The sequence below is a fragment of the Anguilla rostrata genome, chromosome 4, assembly GCF_018555375.3.
Source record: "Anguilla rostrata isolate EN2019 chromosome 4, ASM1855537v3, whole genome shotgun sequence".
Taxonomy (NCBI): domain Eukaryota; kingdom Metazoa; phylum Chordata; class Actinopteri; order Anguilliformes; family Anguillidae; genus Anguilla; species Anguilla rostrata.
In genome coordinates this window covers 18028659-18048259 of record NC_057936.1, presented here as the reverse complement: position 1 = coordinate 18048259, position 19601 = coordinate 18028659, and the positions used below count along the sequence as shown (strand labels likewise).

General features: G+C 40.5%; 1 protein-coding gene across 4 annotated transcripts in view; it reads right to left on the bottom strand.

Moving 5' to 3' along the window:
• The window catches only part of scn5lab (sodium channel, voltage gated, type V-like, alpha b), a 129088-nt gene that overhangs the window by 57606 nt on the left and 51881 nt on the right, over positions 1-19601 (bottom strand). For all 4 annotated transcript variants that reach the window (XM_064331080.1, XM_064331078.1, XM_064331077.1 and 1 more), the window contains 8 exons: positions 18171-18312; positions 17675-17872; positions 17134-17313; positions 16334-16690; positions 10979-11108; positions 7906-8144; positions 3578-3751; positions 2500-2856 (listed from right to left, as the gene is read on the bottom strand). In XM_064331080.1, the coding sequence (XP_064187150.1) occupies positions 2500-2856; positions 3578-3751; positions 7906-8144; positions 10979-11108; positions 16334-16690; positions 17134-17313; positions 17675-17872; positions 18171-18312 (1777 nt within the window). The remainder of the gene's footprint in view (positions 1-2499; positions 2857-3577; positions 3752-7905; positions 8145-10978; positions 11109-16333; positions 16691-17133; positions 17314-17674; positions 17873-18170; positions 18313-19601) is intronic.

Here is a 19601-nt window from a genome sequence, read left to right as displayed (position 1 = left end):
TACCATAACAACATAAACAATTCATCTCCAAATCTAAAGGGATAAAAATTCCTGTTTCATAATATTGTGATATTCTGTGGACAAAGCACTGATGTGAAGTTTTCTTTTAACAACAACAACAGAGAGCATTTGTTGCAACAGCACTCAATATATCACAGCTTTTTCCCCTTATGTGCTGACAGAGGCAGAGAAATGCAGGGCCAACAATGTGTGCTGAGCAACAGCACCTGTCCATGTGTCAGTTAGGATGGTATAGCTCACCCTGATACACCGTATTAAGCCCTCTGTCTGTACATTGCGCCTGTGCGTGCGTGTGTGAATGAGAGAGAGAGAGAGAGAGAGAGAGAGAGAGAGAGAGAGAGTATGCATAAATGCCTAGAACAGAAGCACAGTAAGTGGACAGTGCTGCCTGGCTAAGAATTTAGAGCCCCTGTGCTGGTGATCCCTCGACTCCCATCATACAGTAATCCAAAAGGGCCGCAGCCATTTGCTCCTTTTCTTTCTGGGTGAGACTGTGCTGAGGTCTGTAGTCTGGCGGACTCTCAAACCCATACGCGAATCACCATGTTTGGCTGGCGTTTTGATTCTCGGACACGTTTTTGTGATCCCATCTCTGTCTGTAATCCTCTGTGCTTTCTTCTGTCTGAATGAAGTAAAATAAAAATTGGATGTCCGTTATTAGTCATTTGGGTTACGCCCACTGTCTCTCATATTTTGCTTTCCATTATTTGACCCAGATAATTAGATCCAGCACAAGAATCTTTGAAACTTACATCTGACCAGAGACACTCATGTCTCCAAGAACTTAAGAAATCCCACAGCAGCAGCCATTCCACCATGAGCACAATAAAAAAGCAGGAGTCGTCTGGCCAATCAGGGAGGACAGTCGCGGTGGCTCGTGTTGTCATCCAATTACAAAAATTCATGAAGTCTAGCTCAGTCTTTGCTGAAACCTCCAGACATGGGAAAATGGGCGGGATTGACGAGGGGAGGTGGGGGGGGAGGGTTGTTCAGGCAGCTTTAGAGATAATATCAGGTGAAGTTGACAGTGACATGGTCTGCTTTTGTGCAACTGGAGACTGAGCTGAGGTGACGTTAGGGACACATGCTTCGCACAGAGAATGCTGTATCCGCAGGGCCAGTTCTAAGCACAGGTCACAAGGGCCGTTGCCTAGGGTGTCGTTTGTTTGGGGGGTGTCAAACCAGGGGAAAAACAAAAATACATATCCATGCGTTGCCTTCATGATAGTTCCCACTCCCAAGGCTAGAGCCATGCCTGCACATACATGTTTTTTATTTTTTTATTTATTTTTTTTACATGTAAGCATGTTGTTGTGATGCGTCATCTTTACGCAACGCCACAACTGCTTCAGCATCAAAGAACGACAAGTAGGTCAAGAACAAGCCAGAGAAATTACGATGTTAGAGAGAAGTATGTGAAAACACATGCCTTAAACAAATTCTATTAAATTCAGCCATTTAAAGAGCACTGACATGAACCCAGGCATTTTGTCCTAAATAATGATTAAACATCTTCTAATTTAATTCCATTAAATGTCTTAATAATAATGAATTTCAATTAAATGAAACCACAGATGATCTCATTCATTTTGGAGATTGCTGAAATCTCTTAAGTATTTTTATGAATACAAAATCTAATTCTTGTAATATATTTAGAGTTAAGGACAAAAATTGATTGAACATGATTGATTGAAAATGGATTTTGTCAGCTCAGCATGGGAAAATGCAACACAAGATCAATGTTTGCAATAACTCTGATTACATAAACACCTTCTCATCACTTGTGACAAATACATGTAGCTACATCAAAACTGCTTAGCCTTTGGTGGGCTCAGACCTACAGTATTAGGTTACAAAACCATATATTTAAAGAATTCCAGGTCAGTAACATACCTCTCTGCCCCCCCAAAAAACAAACACTTTTTCTCTTCCCAAACATCTGCTCTGGGCCTAGATAAAGAGTGTAATACAGTATGATCTGAAGCAGATCACCACATCCTGCAAATCTCTAAAATGATAAGGTAACAGTACACGGCTAGGAGAGGTCGATGGGCTTACTGGCATTACTGTATGTGTCTCAGGAGTCTAAAGTATACACAGCTCTAACTATGTTTACCTTTCATTCTAAATTATCAGCAACTATGACACACTAAACATGTGTTTTTTAAAACAACTATATAAAATGCAGGTAGTTGTCTTGAGGATTATATTTTATAAAAATTCAACCATACCATCTCCCAGTGGAGTTCACATTGAAATTGACAGCAATTACCATTATCTCCCGAATTGCAAAAGCCACATAGAGCCTATAAGCTCTTTTTTTGCTTTCACCATCACACAACAACATATTGACAGCTTAAAAGCAGCACTAATAATGCACACCAATACTCCCACAACAGCCCTTTCCATCCACGTGAGCGCGGCAAAGATCACGCAAAACAAGCCACGCTCAATCATTAAAAGAGGAATGAGACTCACCACTAAGTTCCCGATCACCATGACCAGCATGAAGACAAGGATGCAGAGAGGCTGTCCGGCAACTTCCATGCAGTCCCACATGGTCTCTATCCACTCCCCGCACAAGACCCGGAACACGATGAGGAAGGAGTGGAAGAAGTCCTTCATGTGCCACCGGGGCATCGAGCAATCCCTGGAGATCTTGCACACACAATCCTGATAGTTCTTCCCAAACAGCTGCATGCCCACCACGGCGAAGATGAAGACGATGATGGCCAGGACCAGGGTCAGGTTGCCCAGAGCTCCCACCGAGTTCCCGATGATCTTTATCAGCGTGTTGAGGGTGGGCCAGGATTTCGCCAGCTTGAAGACCCTCAACTGAGGAAAGCAAACAGTTAAAACAGCTCCCGACCAGCTGATGAAAATATTCATCCTATTTATTGTTTACTCCTCAGGTTGGTAAAATGAGCAGCGTACCTTTCAACCTGTCATTGTTTTTATTCACCCAATTTCCGTGCCCCATCACACTCGTAATTAACGGACTACTTAGGAAAATACCTGTCTAGCAAAAAATAGGAGATTCATTAAGGTTTCTATTAGAATGATTATTTTAAATATGTATGTCACCATCCAGGGGATTTTAAGACCATCTTATACCACCAGCTATTTAGGGAATGTACCACAGTGTTTGAGGAGACCAGAACTTCAGACAAGCTCACTATGAGCAAATAGGTTCCAGATCGTAATGGCAAAAAACTTATCACAGACTAAAGAATGATTCAGCCAAACAACACAACATGCATAAATGGAGCACTACGTCTGGACCTGCATTGAAGTGATATTTCAGGAACAGACAGAGATTCAATAAGCTATTTGACCCAGATCTGTTCTTTGTGGCTTTACTGAAATGGAGCAATATATTAGTGTACAGTAGTGTTGTTCAAATCTAATATATACAAGTAGAATGACTTGATGTAAAGTGTGTGTGCAGGCATGTGCTTGTGTATGTATGTGGATGTGAGTCCTTGTATTCTGCTTTCAGTTACAGCAGAACTACCCTAAGCAAACTGAAAAGCCACATGGAAGGTGGAGAAAGTACCAATCTGAATGACCGCAGCACCGACAATCCCTCAACGTTGGAGAGACCCAGCTCCATCAGACTAAGGCTGACGATGATGCTGTCAAAGATATTCCAGCCCTGCTGGAAGTAGTAGTATGGGTCGAGGGCGATGATTTTGAAGGTCATCTCAGCTGTGAAGATCCCAGTGAAGACCTTGAGCAAGCAAAAAACACATTCAGTCTCAGTTAATAAAAGCATCCACATTAAACTGCTCTATTAACAGAAAATTTGCTGTTGTGAATCATCTCATATTGAATCACATCAGTAACTAAATTTTATTGAGACTACTTTTGCACGAGAATGATAATTATGCTTTTAAATGACATATTTACATATAAATAAGTAAATAATTGAGGAGAGATCTAAAAATATGGGTTATAAGACGAAATGATTCAATCTTATAATAAAAATGCGCATGCATATACCGCACACAGCAATGGATGGCCATTGCTAACCACAAAGTAGTATATAATTTTCAGTTTCGAAGACACTTATTACAGTGATACACGAGAATATCTGGGTCATATCAGGATTGATAATAGCTTTGAACTAGCTTAACAGTTATGGTCCGACCAATATGATGACACAATACGTGCCAGAGAGATGTTACACCTAATGTACCACTGATGCTGCAAATTAAGTGAAAATGTCAAGTCAGTGAAACATCATCTAGGCGTCCAGGTGAAACCCCGGCTGCATTTGGTTGAATTGTGAAAGTTTTCTAGCCGACTAGGATGTAACCAGGCTATATCCAGGGAAACCTGAGCTATATTGGGGTTTACCTCACCCTTTTATGTCAAAACATCTCAACCTAGATTTCCACCCCTCTAGACACCTATATTCCAGCTTTTGCGCACAGGGAACTCACAAGCAAAGCTATACAGACTCATTTGCTCTCTTAACCCATTATCTTTGCTTCATAATAAAGTAAGAAAGTTGGAATATTTGTAATAAGAAAGAAATCTGGTATATTTGTCTTTCATAAATTGACCGTCAATTGCCAATATGGCCAGACAAACAGATATCTGCCTGAGAATTTCCAAATCATTGATCCCCACTAGTTACCTATTTCACGACTAGGTCTATGTTGGGAAACAACAGCAACAATACAGCAGATACACTTGTACAGAACCTACACAATTTTACATAATAATCATATTCAGTGCTAGCACGAAGAAGCCTGTTTTCTGCAAAGGTACACATTGTAATTTTCATTAACAGTTTCAGTAATGCACTCGGTGCTTTCATGTTGCAATTATTTTATTCCCTTTCATGTGCTGTTGGTGCACTTGCTCTGTAGCCCCCATTATCTTATTTAATGATTCCGGTGGGCAGGGCCAACGGGCTGGTCTGTATTTGTGCAGAAAGGCTGGAAGAGCTGACAGACAGGCAGATCTCCAAAGATGCAGCCACAGCACTCCTGCTCTGCTTGTTGTTCCTCGAAGACGCATTCCCCGAACTGACACAGGGTACGTGACACATGGGGGCAGGCAGCCGGGGGACGAGGGAGAATGAAACCTCAGGAGGCACTGGCTGCGCAGTCATTATCGCAGTGAAATTCTGCAGACCTCTAGAGCTTAAATGAGTTAATCCAGCACCTGTTTTTGGCCTCGTAAGAAGGCAGGCTTGCACACCTAAAACCTCAAGTTTCATAATTAATCCTAGTATACAAGAATGGAAGATAGATGCAAGCATTCTTTGCGCTAGGTGCACAGAAACCTTAAACGAATGGCCAGTCTCACAAAATGTTACCGTAAGCCTTTTCAGCCCTCCTGTTATTCTTGTGCAAATCTGGGGACTTAGTCTGGGCACACAAATCTGATGTCAGTGTTCATGCATACACAGTGACACAGAGAGCTGTACTCATGTAAAAGTCAGGAATTCAGTGTTGTATCTCAATGAATACAGTAAAGACCTTTATGATGTGCCTGGGTCAATGGACACAAAACAGTTTTTCACAGGATAAAAGGCATTTGCGAAGCAAAAACAAATGAACAGTACAACTCAGAAGATTATCTGTCGGTCTAGAGGTCTGTCTAGCTCCTACTGAACACATAAACATGTTTGGCATAATCTTCTCTGGATTACAACATGTTTAGCTCATGGTTACTGTCATATAAAATGTAGTAAAACATTAAAGATAACATTATAAACCAGGCTACATGCTAAGAATCAATGACATAAATGTGCAGACACACCAAATTAACTGGAGAACAAAACTAGGACATGGACATACACATGACATTTAAAGTAGGGGAGGGTTTAAATATTCGCCTAGTTTTACAAGCCAACAAGAAGATGTTTTAGATACGTAAGAGCCTTTCCACATGCTTCAGGGTTTTGAGAAATGAGACACTACTTTTTCAGGTATAAGCATGGTTCTTACAGGTGACCAGCAGTTATAGGTCAAACAGTGCCAAATTTAAAACTGATACAATCAAAGTTCTGTTTTAAAGTAAGAAACACAGATGTAAAATGTAAAATGTTGTCTGATTATGGGGAAATAAGGTAAATAGCAACATTTAAATAAGCATTTTAATTCTGATATGTCCATACTGAGTAATCCTGAATCCTTTGCATATGCCATATGATATGAAGATGATCCCTCTTATATCATGGAATAAACATAAACATGATCCCTGGTCATACTGTCAATGTAGTGGACAAATGGGTTATTCCATGTGGAATCTGCCTATGCCTGAATGAGATATTCTCAAATAATTATATCAATTAATCATATTTCAGAGATGAAACGTGGCCTTAGATGGGGAAAAATCCAAAATTCCAAGAAAACCTGAGAGGGTTATGTCAAAATTCAAGGTTTACACTAATCTTATAATCTGTGTATACAAATTGGAAATACAACTCTATCAAGCCATCAAGTTCACACAGATAAAAGCCATAGCTGGACTTAGCTACATAAGGAAGAGGACATTAACACGGACCTAAAAATAAACCCAGTCTAGTAATGTTGGCTTTGATTATTAATGAATGCCTTTATTTAACACTGCCAAATGTGTGGGTAGATGGATTGAATCCAACAATCACTAGACATGGCATCTCTTGATGAATGATGATATGGTTCAAATGCAAGAGGATAAAAAAATATTGATGGCCTTATAATAATAATAATAATAATAATAATAATAATAATAATAATAATAATATTAACAATATCTGGCCCTTGACACAGGCCAGCGACAGGCTCTGCCACAGTCGGAGGGTGCAAAAGGTCGCCCCATGATGCACACAGGCGCCCGGGGATAAGCCGGCGCACGCTGGCCCGCTGAGGCTCATGAGAAGGGAAGGGCGCACCGGGGTGAGGGGCGGAGGAGAGATGGCCTGTGACAGGCTCTCTCTGGGAGGGACAGCAGCCCCACAGAGGGTCGTCAACATGGTGCTCACTAACCATCAGCACGCTCCCTGGGAGTCCCCACGAGAGCCACACACACAGACACACAAACACACACACACACAACTAATAATAATAATAATAATAATAATAATAATAATAATAATAATAATAATAATAACCACAGCAACAACAACAATAATAATAATAATAATAACAACAACAACAACAATCATACATAATAAACAAAGCAATATTGGAAGTTATATAAGGTTAGTCCTTTGTAAGGTTTTCCGGGATGCACATGCACACAGACATGCACACTTTCATACTCATATAAACACACACACATAATCGGAAATATGCACACAGGGATGCATACATGTTCACACATACAGAAATGCGCACACACATGCACTCCCACATGGATGCAAAGAGAAATGAATGCACACACACACACGTACTCACATATGCACATGTACGCATGTGTGCTATCAGCACTACCATGTAGATTGATAAACAAAAGCTGTTTTTGGTAAGCAGGCACTATCCATTTAAATAATAAAAATAATTCCCCAAAAATGGCAAAACATCATTATTGAAAAACAATACAAAGTAACACAAAGGATGAAACAAGATTGCCCATTTCATGTGCCACTCCATATAATGCCAGTGGCTTACTGAACTGAACAAAATGAGCTTGTTTTGTGAGGCTATGGCCAGATTTGCCATTCTGTCTCAACTACAATAAAACCAAATGACAGCTAGTGACATAATCTTAACAAAAAGATTATGTCACTAGCTATCATTATTGCTGTGTAGTTGAACATATCCTTTCTACTTCCTCCTTTGCTTTTACAATGTACCCACTGATGTATGGACACATTTTCTGGTACAGTGGAGAACTGCTTAGGGTTTTGTTCTGCCATACATTTAATCAGTGGACTGCACTTACCAGATTTCCCACAGACAGCATCCTGTTGAACTCGTCGGTCATGGGGTAGTGTTCCAGAGCCATGAAGAGGGTGTTGAGTACGATGCACACAGTGATGGCCAGGTCCAGGAAAGGGTCCATCACCATGAACTTCACCCATTCCTTTACCTTCAGCCACATGGGGCAGCAGTCCCAGATGAGGTATTTGTGGGCAAAGTCATACCAGCAGGGGTGGCACTTTTGATGGGACTCCTCCAGTTCTGCAAGAGAGAAATTCTACTGAGTAAAATGACACAGAGCAAAATGGAACTAAAAGTCAAAATGCGATTTTACAAAAAAAAAAATTGGTGTAAGTGACCCCTTTTGAATACAAACTACTCCAAAATGTAATAAATGCTTCCTACCCCTAGTCCAGTACTGGAGATCTGTGATACATCATTTGTGATATCCACTTTATACAAGTCAATAACATACGGTAAGCACAAAACCCTTATTTTCTCAGAAATAGATACTGCTACCAATTCCATTCGATTTCACAGCCCTAATATTTCCCTAGGATGCCTGTAGACAAAGTAAAAAGTTCTTTTTTTCTCACAAACGATCCCAAATAGACTTCATGTAGGAAATGACTAATATGCTTAATTGTTTACTTATTAATGCATAAACTTTGATTTCTGATTTTCTCATTATCAAGGTGGGCATTCGTGGTATGTACTGTAATATGCAAGATCAACTTGCTGATAACAGGTAGGATGTAACAGTCATTTTCAGCATCAAGAAAGGCATGTTCATAAAATGACCTGGGCAGAAAAGGAGCATTCTGTTTATAGGGTATGAAGTTTGTTTTAGAGTGGAGGAAGCAGGCTTGCTGATGTGAGCGAGGGGTAGCTTAAAAGGACTTATTTGAAAAACCCAAGTATCCAGACAATCACAAACTAGGCTCTGTGTTATAATTCTGCTGAAGTGTTTTTCTTTTCAAAATCACTGTGCGTTCAGTGGCCCTGACAGCCGTTATTGATTTGCGGAGAAAGTACTAACAATTAAACCTCCTGTTGTTTCCTGGCAGAATTGATCTATTGAAATTCTAGATGGCTATAATGGGCAAATGCTTTTTTACAGTCCCTGGCATAAATGAAATTTATGAAGAGAACAAAATTTCTGCAATGATGCTGAGCAAATATTAAAGCTATATTATGTTACCTGGAGAGTAAACATTTCTCTGGATAGAAGTGAGGGTAGGCTTCTGACTATGTTTTCCTGTTAATTACACATACAAACAAAAGTGCGTAAATAGAAGAGCAGGCCCTCAACTTACAGTTGTCTGAAGCTAAACAGGCATGGCTCATGTTAGCATGCCTCTGGCAGAGGTGAAATCTAGGGCGCGGTGTTATTGCAATTGCAGTAATCTTGTCCTTGCTGAACTTGGCACAATGTAATTCCTGCAGTGCAAATTCTCATAAATTATAAAGTCTCTTTATATATAGATTGATTTATAGCTTCTTGGCTGAGTGGTCATCCTCTGTCCACCTGGGTAATTCAGGCTTCCGAGCGCAACCTCTGCTTTCCCATGCTCTGGGACTATGACTTTTTATCCAATTATCACAGGGTGGTTCTAGATGATCTTTCTAAATACAAAAGGCCTTTCACTTACATTTTCAACAGCTCTTTATCACAATGTTTCTTTACTGCCAGACTGAGAATGCCCCGCCGTAATTTAAAAGCACATCTCTTCCCCGCAACATCTTTTGTAGGAGATTGTAGGCCAGCAAATGTGTGCTTTGACATGCATGCTATCTGCCATCGTTCACCAGCTGAGCCAGGGTAGTGCAGCGGCTGCTGACTAACCACAGGTGTCCGATCAACTAGAGGAGATGGTATAACGGACGAGGCAGGGAACACCCTACCGACTGGGGAGGCTGGCGGGGGCGGGGGCGGGGGGGGGGGGGGTAACAACGAATCAATTTTCATTCAAATTAATCAAGTGTAACGATTCTACCGCATTGGTTTCGGAAGTAAAACTTTGTATTGTTGATCTGCATTCATTTTAATGAACATGCACAGGGATAGCGCTCGGACTACCGTCTGACTCCACTCCACAATCCATTATTAATCCTTACACCCATTCTATTTGCAGTCCCGCCCAACCCGCATGTGTACTGTGAGAGAAGTAGAGGAGAGCAAGAAAATCATCACTAGCCCCTCGTCTCCAGAGAAAACTTATATGATGGCCTTCACAGCACAAAATCACTCACAGAAAAATTGTGGTTTCAGAACGAGGGTGGACAGTCTGAACGGAATGGTAACAATATGTTAAATGTAGGGCAGAAATGAAGTACGCTGGTGACACCATACACATAAAGGGATGGCACAGCATTAATGTGATGGCACAGCCTAGATTTAAGATTACATCTGGGGGAAAAAATGTTTGAACTATCTGAAGGAGTGAAAGTCTGGACGTGATCCAGAAAAGCCTTCTGACCTCATGATCACAAGATATTTTGTTATTTAAGAATCACAGGTTTACACCACTACTGACTAAAAACCCTCCCTCCAAGGGTCACACTATATGCGATTATGCTTTGTCCTGTGGGACTGCCACCAACAATTGGCACTGGCAGGGCAAGGATAAAATTTGGAATGACACAAAAGCCAGATGATCCAGAGCAGATTTTATACCTTGTTTAAAATATGAAATAAATATGATTTCTGATAGCGTTATCTTGGAAAATCCATCTTCATAGTTCTGTTCTCTGCAAGAACCAGCGTCAATATAAAAAAGGATAATTAAGAACAATCTGGGCTAAAGATCTAGGTGTTTCAGAATCTGGGTTAACTTTGCAGTCATGGCAACAGCTTTCCTGTACAGTGAAAGATATATTTTCAGTACGAAACCATCAAATCATTTTCATCTCAGACTGTTTTTCATTCTCTAAAAAAAGCACCATCTAATTAATAGCACAAGTCAAATAAAACATATCCTGTGCTTGTAAACACCCTCAGCTCCTGCGTGTTTTGATATACAGTAAAGGAAAGGCAAAATGAGGATTATAGCACACTATGCGAAAACGGCGTGTTGAGATGTCACTGTCCTTACCGTCCATGGCGTCGCTGAGGTAACTGGCGGCGCTCATCGCTCTTTCCCTTCTAGTAGGTTCCTCCGGGACCTCGCGTGACAGCCTTCGAGGGATCAGCATGGCGCTCACCTCAGTTGTACAGTTGGGCACCTGCAGAGATCGGAGAGGAAACACTGCTGATCAAGAGAATGCTCACTCATCTCCTATATCTAATTAGATACATAGCTTTGTGTCTTACGTATGAAAAATGGGCCTAATAATAAATTAATAATAAATTACATTAAATGTATAATAATGATGACTGTGTAATGTTACACCCTAAAATCACAGTTTTTAAATACGGACAGGTCAAGTTACCATCAGCTAATTTCCACCTGTGCCCTCGAGTTCTGCTAAAATAACTGAACGTGACTATTGTGTACAATCCACTTCATTCATTCTTTTTAAAAATCTACTGAATTCTCCACAGTTTCTTTAAGTACATATGCACCATAAACAACACAAGAGTTGCAGTTTTAAAAAAAGGAAAAAAGAAAACTCAACAGAAACACCAAGACTCAAAGCTACAAACATTTTTTGTGTATATGTACAATCTTTGAAAAACACCATCCCTTTCACCACTTTCCTGCAATATCTTACTATTTTGTTTTTGCCTCATCTGGCATTAAATCCTTTTGAGCCTGTATCTTTGTTGAGACTTTAACCTTTAGTTGTTTCTTAACATTTATTTTTAGATACTAGTATTTTTATTTGGGTCTTGCACTTCAATACCACATCGATACCAACCTAAAGAATGCACAGAATAATGACAGAGTAATGCAATAATAGCTAACATATGTAAACAATGTCACATTAGTCACCTCTCAATAAGAATAACATTTCTGCAGAGTTTTCAACAATGCTTTCTCGTAAAGTCTCTTGTCATTTTATAAGAATGAATGGACAATGTCCAACGATGTGAGGGTAAGAGAATACATTTCATAAACACTAATTACAGTGTTCACAGTGCAAGAAGTAAAAAGGCTCCTCCATTTCATTGGTTCAAATGAGGTTCCAGTGGTACGTGGTGATGTGCGCTAAGTACACTGTGAAACAGTCTCTTAAAACAGCAGTTGTCGAATCCCTATCGGTCTTGCATTTTAAAGTCACGTCAATTTATTTTCCAAGTGACAACAGAGTGATTAGTGTTGCGGCAGACAATGTGCTCCCCCCAGCAGCGTACAGAATGAACTGCCCAGCAACACCGACAGTCCCTCCTGACATTGCACGGCAAAGCACATTTCTCACATTGAAGAGTGACACGGGGGCAGGCTGAGAGTTGTTATTTAGGTCCGTTCAATGCCAACAGATAGCCCGAGAATGAACAGGAGGTGTGTAAGGGGTGTGGGGTTAGACCCTGTTTCACATGACATGGTCTGAGATCAACAGTTTTATTTACCTCTAAGTCTCATCAGTTGTGACACCACATCTCATTAAATGCAGATACCATAGATTACAATGTAGAACAATGTAATCCAGGAGAAAACACGCCTAAGCATTTCAATATGACACGTTACCGAGTGTATATGTTCTGATATTAATAATACGAATTATTTCAAATGGTGCCGAAATTTACTGAAAACAATAACACATAAACTGTTCCTATTGCAGTACATTCTCAAGATATTGGCACTGGCACTGCAGGTGATCACAAACCACCTGTACTGCAATTTTCCTTCTTTGGTTCCTCTTTACAAGCCTCCTAACTGAACATAGCGACGGGCTTTGTGTGGTAATGCTCAGCTACTACATTTGCATACAAATGAAACACTGACTAAATCATAAGTACCCTATTATATAAATCAAAAAATATTAAAATAAAAAAACAAAAACAAATGTTGCCATGATGCCATCACAACAGAGTTGAATTGCCACTTCACTGGTATACACTACTCTGCCTGAAGCTAATTTATGAAAATATTCCAAATTTCCACAAAGTCAAAACATTGTGTGGGTTGCAGCAAAGTGACTTCATGTCATAACCCTGATTACCTGACATTAGTACATTGCATAACCGCAAGGGTGTTACCAAGGGCATATATGGAATAACTCACTGATAATCCTGATCATTTTTGTAAATGGAAATAAAATGTCAAACAGTGATGCAGTGCAGCATTGTAATGTACACCCTACAGTATGTACACCCTACAGTACCCTAAATTTATCAGTCGCAAATCAACTAATGAAGAATGTGTTATCTGTGAATAAAATAGGAAAATTTAAGAATTTCTGCAAGAAGCAGAGGTGCTTAAAATATTTATAATGTATTATTATTTATTTGTGAAATGTTTACAAGGGCATTGGAAAAAAGTTTCTCTAATGTATATATTGTATATAAGTAGATCCATCTGTAGATTACCTTGTAGAAAATGTGTTTTATTTGGTCAAACATAGCTTTTCTTTGCACAGCAATCCAAATGACTAGCATGATTCTGACATTAAGCTATGAATCTGAAACCTAATTAATTTCACAATGGAAATATTATAATTTGCTCTGTTCTGGGAAAAAATTAGTCAAGGAAGTGCTTTAGACACTTAGTACTAAGAATATATATGAGTCTTTCAAGGGGTTAAGAAAAGAGAAATAGCTTTGGGGTTGAAACACTTTAAGGGATTAAATATGTTACGTAACACCATGGGCAGCTCAGACAAACAGTCTAGGTTAAAGGTTAACATTTCCTTCTTGATCTTTAACCCCAAGATATACCATTTGGACACTTACCAAACAAATGAGTGTTGCATGCTGGCAACACCCTGAGTGTACAACGAACTGGTTCAATAGCAATTAATCTTCATGCACCTTTAAAGTATCTTTAGGTAAAACTGAGTAAAACATAACCCAGCACAACTTATCCTTGTAGGCCATTTTTTTAAACCAAATATCCAGGTTTATAAAATTACGCTTTCTGAGCTGTGCAACCATTTCTGGACATTTTCCACATGCATTTCAGAAACTATAAAAAACACAAAGGTACCAGTTCAGGTATTTGCAGCACTGACATCTAAGGAGCTTAAAATCAATGAAACCAGTTAAAATAATCACTGTGCTATTTTCAAACTAAATTTACTGAAGTCAGGGCCAAAGAAACAGCTAAATATACAGGAGGGGGGATAATGTCATGCTTGTGTCCCCTCTATTAGAATAATGACACTCCACAATCTCCACAGAGGTTCATGAACTCAAAGGGCAGTAAATTATATTACTGTCAAGGAAGCATTAACTATAACAGGGCAGAGGAAGCACCAGGTTCTGCTGAATGAAGAGCTAAGCCACAAACATTAAATTAATTTAAAGATCTCATTTGAAAATTATAATCTTGAGTTGTGCAAACGGCAGTGAGAAAATTCAATTTCTTTCCTGCAGCAAATATTGTACAGTAACAAGACCACAGAAACCCAAACTGTATCACTTAACAGAACAACTGTATTGTCTTCCCATAATTAAAGTGTGGAGAATTAATCACAAAGAATTTCCAGCTTTTACAAGCACTACTGACAGAAAATGGGTTTCCACCTCCAAAACAACTAGCTGTTTCTGTGAATGATGCCCGTACTCAAATGCGGTCAGGTGGTCTGTGATATGCTGACCCCATTGAGAAAGGGTTCAATCAAAAACTCACCAGCTATTTAAGTCCCTCACCTAGAAGCCGAGCACAAAAAAGCCTTGAGAAAAACTTATGGCCCACTTCAGAATACTGGTATAACCTCAAGAGACCTTCAGAGGCTTTTTTTTGTATGTGAGACGTGTCAATCACATTCTTAATGTTGTATTTCATACTGTGGACATAATTTATCAAATCAATGGTAAGCAATCAACATATTTGTCAACGTTGTGGCCACTGCATGTGATGAAAATGCTATTTCTGCACAGTTCTGTGTCACTCAGAGCAGACTATAGTATGACAGCACTGTTATTGCTCAAGTAGTGGGTGAAGGTAACCTTTTTATGTGGACACACACCCTATGCATAGTATTGCACAAAAAAGGTAATAAATATTGGGGAAAGACTTTACTGCTACTTTCCTATGAAGCATTATGGCAAAACGTACAAGTGTTGTATGAAAATAAACAATAATGCCACCATCTAAGAGACAGCTACGGGTAAGATAAAATGTAAAGGAGTCAGAACCTTCCTAAATGAATAAGAATGTTTTCAAAAATAATTTTTGCTGTATCCTGAAACAGCAAACTGAAAAGGCTACTGAAAACGGCCAGAGGCTTCCAGTGACCGTTCACCTGAAAGTAATCCAAGCAATTCCAAAGCAAACCAACTCTAATCATACAAAAATGGCATGTATGAAATAACATTAAGTTGTGGCCAAAAACATATCCTAATGGTCAAAAACATATGCTCTGCAATTAATAATTTGAATTGCAACCAAATTCACATATTCACAACCATCAGGACACTTAAAGAAAAGACAATGAACCTACATATTATGCAAATATGCTAAAAAAAAACTGAAAATATGCTGAACAGAGATATTAGCAGTATCCAAAATGACAGTGCCAGCCACTGTGAGTGGAACCTTCTTTATACTTCAGAATGATACATTATCGTTTACTGGACTGTTTTTCCCTCCCATTTTATCCCCCATTTTAAATCATCATCGATTCCCAATCCTAGGAGGACTCCCTCACATCTACAACACCCACTGTAATCTTAGAGGATGAAGACAAGAACTAGCCTCGTTCGATACCAGCAATGCCAGACATTGCTCTTTCACCTGGCTTGTTGTGACCAGTCACTAGGCAACGTAACACGCTATTTTGCCTGTTACAGGCACAGCTCATGCGGGCAGTGCATTGCCGGAAGGTGTCGTTGAAGAGTGATGAGAGGGAAAAAAACAATCCTGGGCGCCTTGTCACTAGCAGACAAGTGATTCAGCTAGATTCAAACCAACACTGGAGTGGACAGCTCTACACTGAAACTAGGTGCCCTTGATAGCTGCTGTACCAGGGCGCCCATCCGCTATATTGCTTATATATACATGAAGCACTTCCAATGCAAGTCTCAGTCCCTTGCCTGTTGACAGTAAGTATACAGTAATTTTTCTATTCTTCATATATTTTCCCTTTCTAAATATAATACTAAATAATAACTCATTATTTAGCAGGTGTCTTTCTGACCTGGAAACAAACTCACAGCCTTCCACACCAGCCAGCTGCAAAGACCCCAGCCCATAGCACAGGGGAGTAAATGGTCTTTCATCACAATGCTAGCAAGTGACACAAATGTTTATTTACAAGCTGAGCACTACACTTGTTTGGAGCCTTCTGAAGCATGTTTGGTGATGCACTGGCAGACAGCTCCTCAGCAGACGCTCACTACTCACGCTGTCCTTTTTGCCAGTCTCCATGTTGCAGGCCGGCAGGGGAAGGGGAGTCAGGCCCATGCCCATGCCAGTCACGCCGTTGTGGTCCATGGCGACTGCAAGCTTGCCATTGATGTTCAGGCTGGGGCCGAAGACCTGGGAGCAGTGGCTGCCCGTGCTTTGGGCGCTAGTCCGCCTTTTAGGCCAAGGCAAGGTCAGCGAACCCGTGCGGCTCTCGCTGTCTCCGTGCACGCTGAATTCGTCGTCCGCAAAATCTGCTTCCGAATCCTTGTTGCGGAGGCGGAAGTTGAAGATGCTCATCTGGCTTCCTCTCCTGGTGTTGGATGACAGGGTGCGGATGAGGACTGGGTGTGCGCGCTGTGAAGAGAAGGATAGGTCCCATCCTGATTACTCATGCAAAGGTCAGGATGACTGTCAATATGGTCAAAGCGATGCATGGGAATACTGATGCAATATGAAACAGACCAAGCACAAAACTGAAAATGAGGTGAAAGCAATGAGGTAAATTGAATTGCTTCAAGGAATTACTTTCAAACATAAGCTTGGTACTAGGTGTCTGCTTGGTGGCTTATACATGACAAGTCCATTCTTGTGGTCATTATTCATTGTACATCAAGGATACATTTGCCCAGTTTTGAAAATGTTCACACTTGTAAATCATTAATTAATGAAATCATTGGGTGTTCAGCAGAACTGCATTTATGAACCACATTAACAGTCCAAATCAATGAGTTCTTATGAGTCATAGATCATTCCCATTTGAATTTTTACTAGTGTTGGACCAAGCTAGTTTGGCTTACCTTGGGTGCTCCCATAGTGTCCAGTTTAGCTGTTTTCTCATCTACATCTTCTTCAGTTTCCTCCGACAATGTCCTCTCCTGTTTTTTTCTGTTCTTCTGCTCATTGGCATCTTGTAGAGTGGAGGGAGACAACTCTGGCAAAAGCACAGAGTCTGTCTCCTCAACTTTTTGTGCCATTGCCTGAGAGGTGAAAAGAGAGGACAGTCACAGATCGTGTCACATGGTGTCCTTCCCATCCTGCAAGCAGAGGCAATGTTTCTAAAGCAAAGTGCAAACACTTTCTCGACACACTGTGAAAGTCAAGATATGTGTTTCCCTCTTGCCTGTCTCTTCACATAAAAGTAGTAAAAATGAAAGGTGTTTTCTTTATTCAATGCAGAAAAAGTGAAATATAAATTAGTGTATGTGATACAAGCATAGTAATAAGACTGATGCAGCAATCATACATTGTATGAGAAAGAACCTATGTATGCAATACAAAAAATTGTGCAGGCATAATAGAACTGCGTAAAAGAATGTGGCCAATCTGTTTCGGACATACTTGTTGCTCTTTCTTCAAATGTTCCATTGCTAGCTGAAATTCCCGCTCTTTTTGCAAGGCCTCAGCAATGGTAGCTTGGTTTTGCTCCTCATACGCCATGGCGACTACAGCCAGAATCAAGTTCACCAGGTAGAAGGAGCCAAGGAAGATCACTACCACAAAGAAGACCATGTAGGTCTTCCCTGCTGATCGGAGAGTCTGACATTGGAAGGGAATTAGGACACACGAAATTAGAACACTGTCTCCACTCACCACATATTGTATCTGAGTTCCAGTTTTACAAACTCTTCATCACAACCTCTCAAATGAACAGCACTACATCAAATCAAAGAACAATCAAAGTGCCAGTGATAGCAGTCATAGCCAGGTAAATTACATCTTCTACAATTAAATGATAAAATTATTTTATATATTGTTCAGCTGGCAGCTAATTTGGAAGTATTTCATAGCTTATGCAACTCATGAGTATAGCAGACAATGGCAAATCACTGTTTACCTGGTGATAGAGATTCTCCCAGTAGTCCTGCGTCATGAGACGGAATAGGGACAGAAAGGCCCAGCCAAAGGTATCAAAACTTGTGTAACCATAATTTGGGTTTCTTCCCGCCTTTAAGCAATCAAAGCCATCTGGGCATTTCCTGTAATCATAAAAATGAAAAAGATTATTGCTTAGCTGCATATTTTGCAGTGCAGCAACAAGAATAAGTATTTAGTCAAGATCCAAAAACCTATGAGTGTAACAATGAATAATGAAGAAAGCAAAGGAGTCAACTCCACTGCAGCCACATTCGGTCTACTAAATCTTGACCCAAGTACATTGGAATCTAGGCTATATAGCTGAAGAAGGATGCCACGACTTCCTCCCACACAAACAAGTAGCTCCTGTCTTCCCAGCACACACTTACTTAGTACTGTCTCCCTATCCAGGACCTCACTGCTTATTATCTCGGGTGGAGGTCATTACACTGAATATCCATATGTTTTCTCCAGGCCAGCAAGTTAATCCACACATAATGATCTGACAGGAGTTATTACTCTTATGGGGTAGAGGTATAAAAGGAATTTGGGTCACAATTTTTTACAAGAGGCTATGTCAGGTGAGAGGAGAATCAACTTCATTAAGCAAAGGAATATGAACTGTAGTAGCCAAAAGACTTGTTCTGCTTACACCTGAGTGGAGACATTTTCCAGGCAAAAAAAAGAGAAAATGCTACGTAATTTTTCTGCTATGCAACTGAGGCATTTTTATTGTAGCAAATATGCCCTAAGAAGGCCTATAGGAACTTATAGTAAATTATTTTTTCAGATATATTGGATTTTCATACCATATTCCATAGCTCTGTTATATTGTTTTTACTGAAGCATTATTGAAATGTAAATACATATCTTAGTAGGCCACTCAATTTTAGAGGTGTTAAGTCCAGGGGTCAAAACGTAAACATATTGCCACGTCTTTCTCCGCCCATGAATTCAGCCGACTGATTTCACTAATTAGTTGGATGTCCGGGCTGAATTTTCTAATGAGCAAATCCAGGTGATTGGAACAAAATACAGGGGTGGACTTATACTTTCTGAACCTGGAATTTCCACCTCAAGGACTCAAGGAGGCTTCCGTGACATGCCACGCAATAGAAACACCCCTCTGGCTCTGGACGTGAAAGTTCAGCAGCGAAAGGCGGTCACATGACACCTGGCAAGACCCCGAGCGGGCGGCGGGGCTGTCAGCGAGACGGAGCTGAGGGGACGTGGCGCCGCGGCGGCGTGACCGCACCGGGGGCCCCCCTGGCAGGAAAAGCGGCCGGCTCTCAGCGCCGCACCACACGGGGTGTCAGGGTGTGGGGCGATGGGTCCTATCACCCACAGGCACCTCGGCGTGTCTCTGGAGGATGTGTTAATGGACGGGCCCTACTCGATGATGTTTTGACGG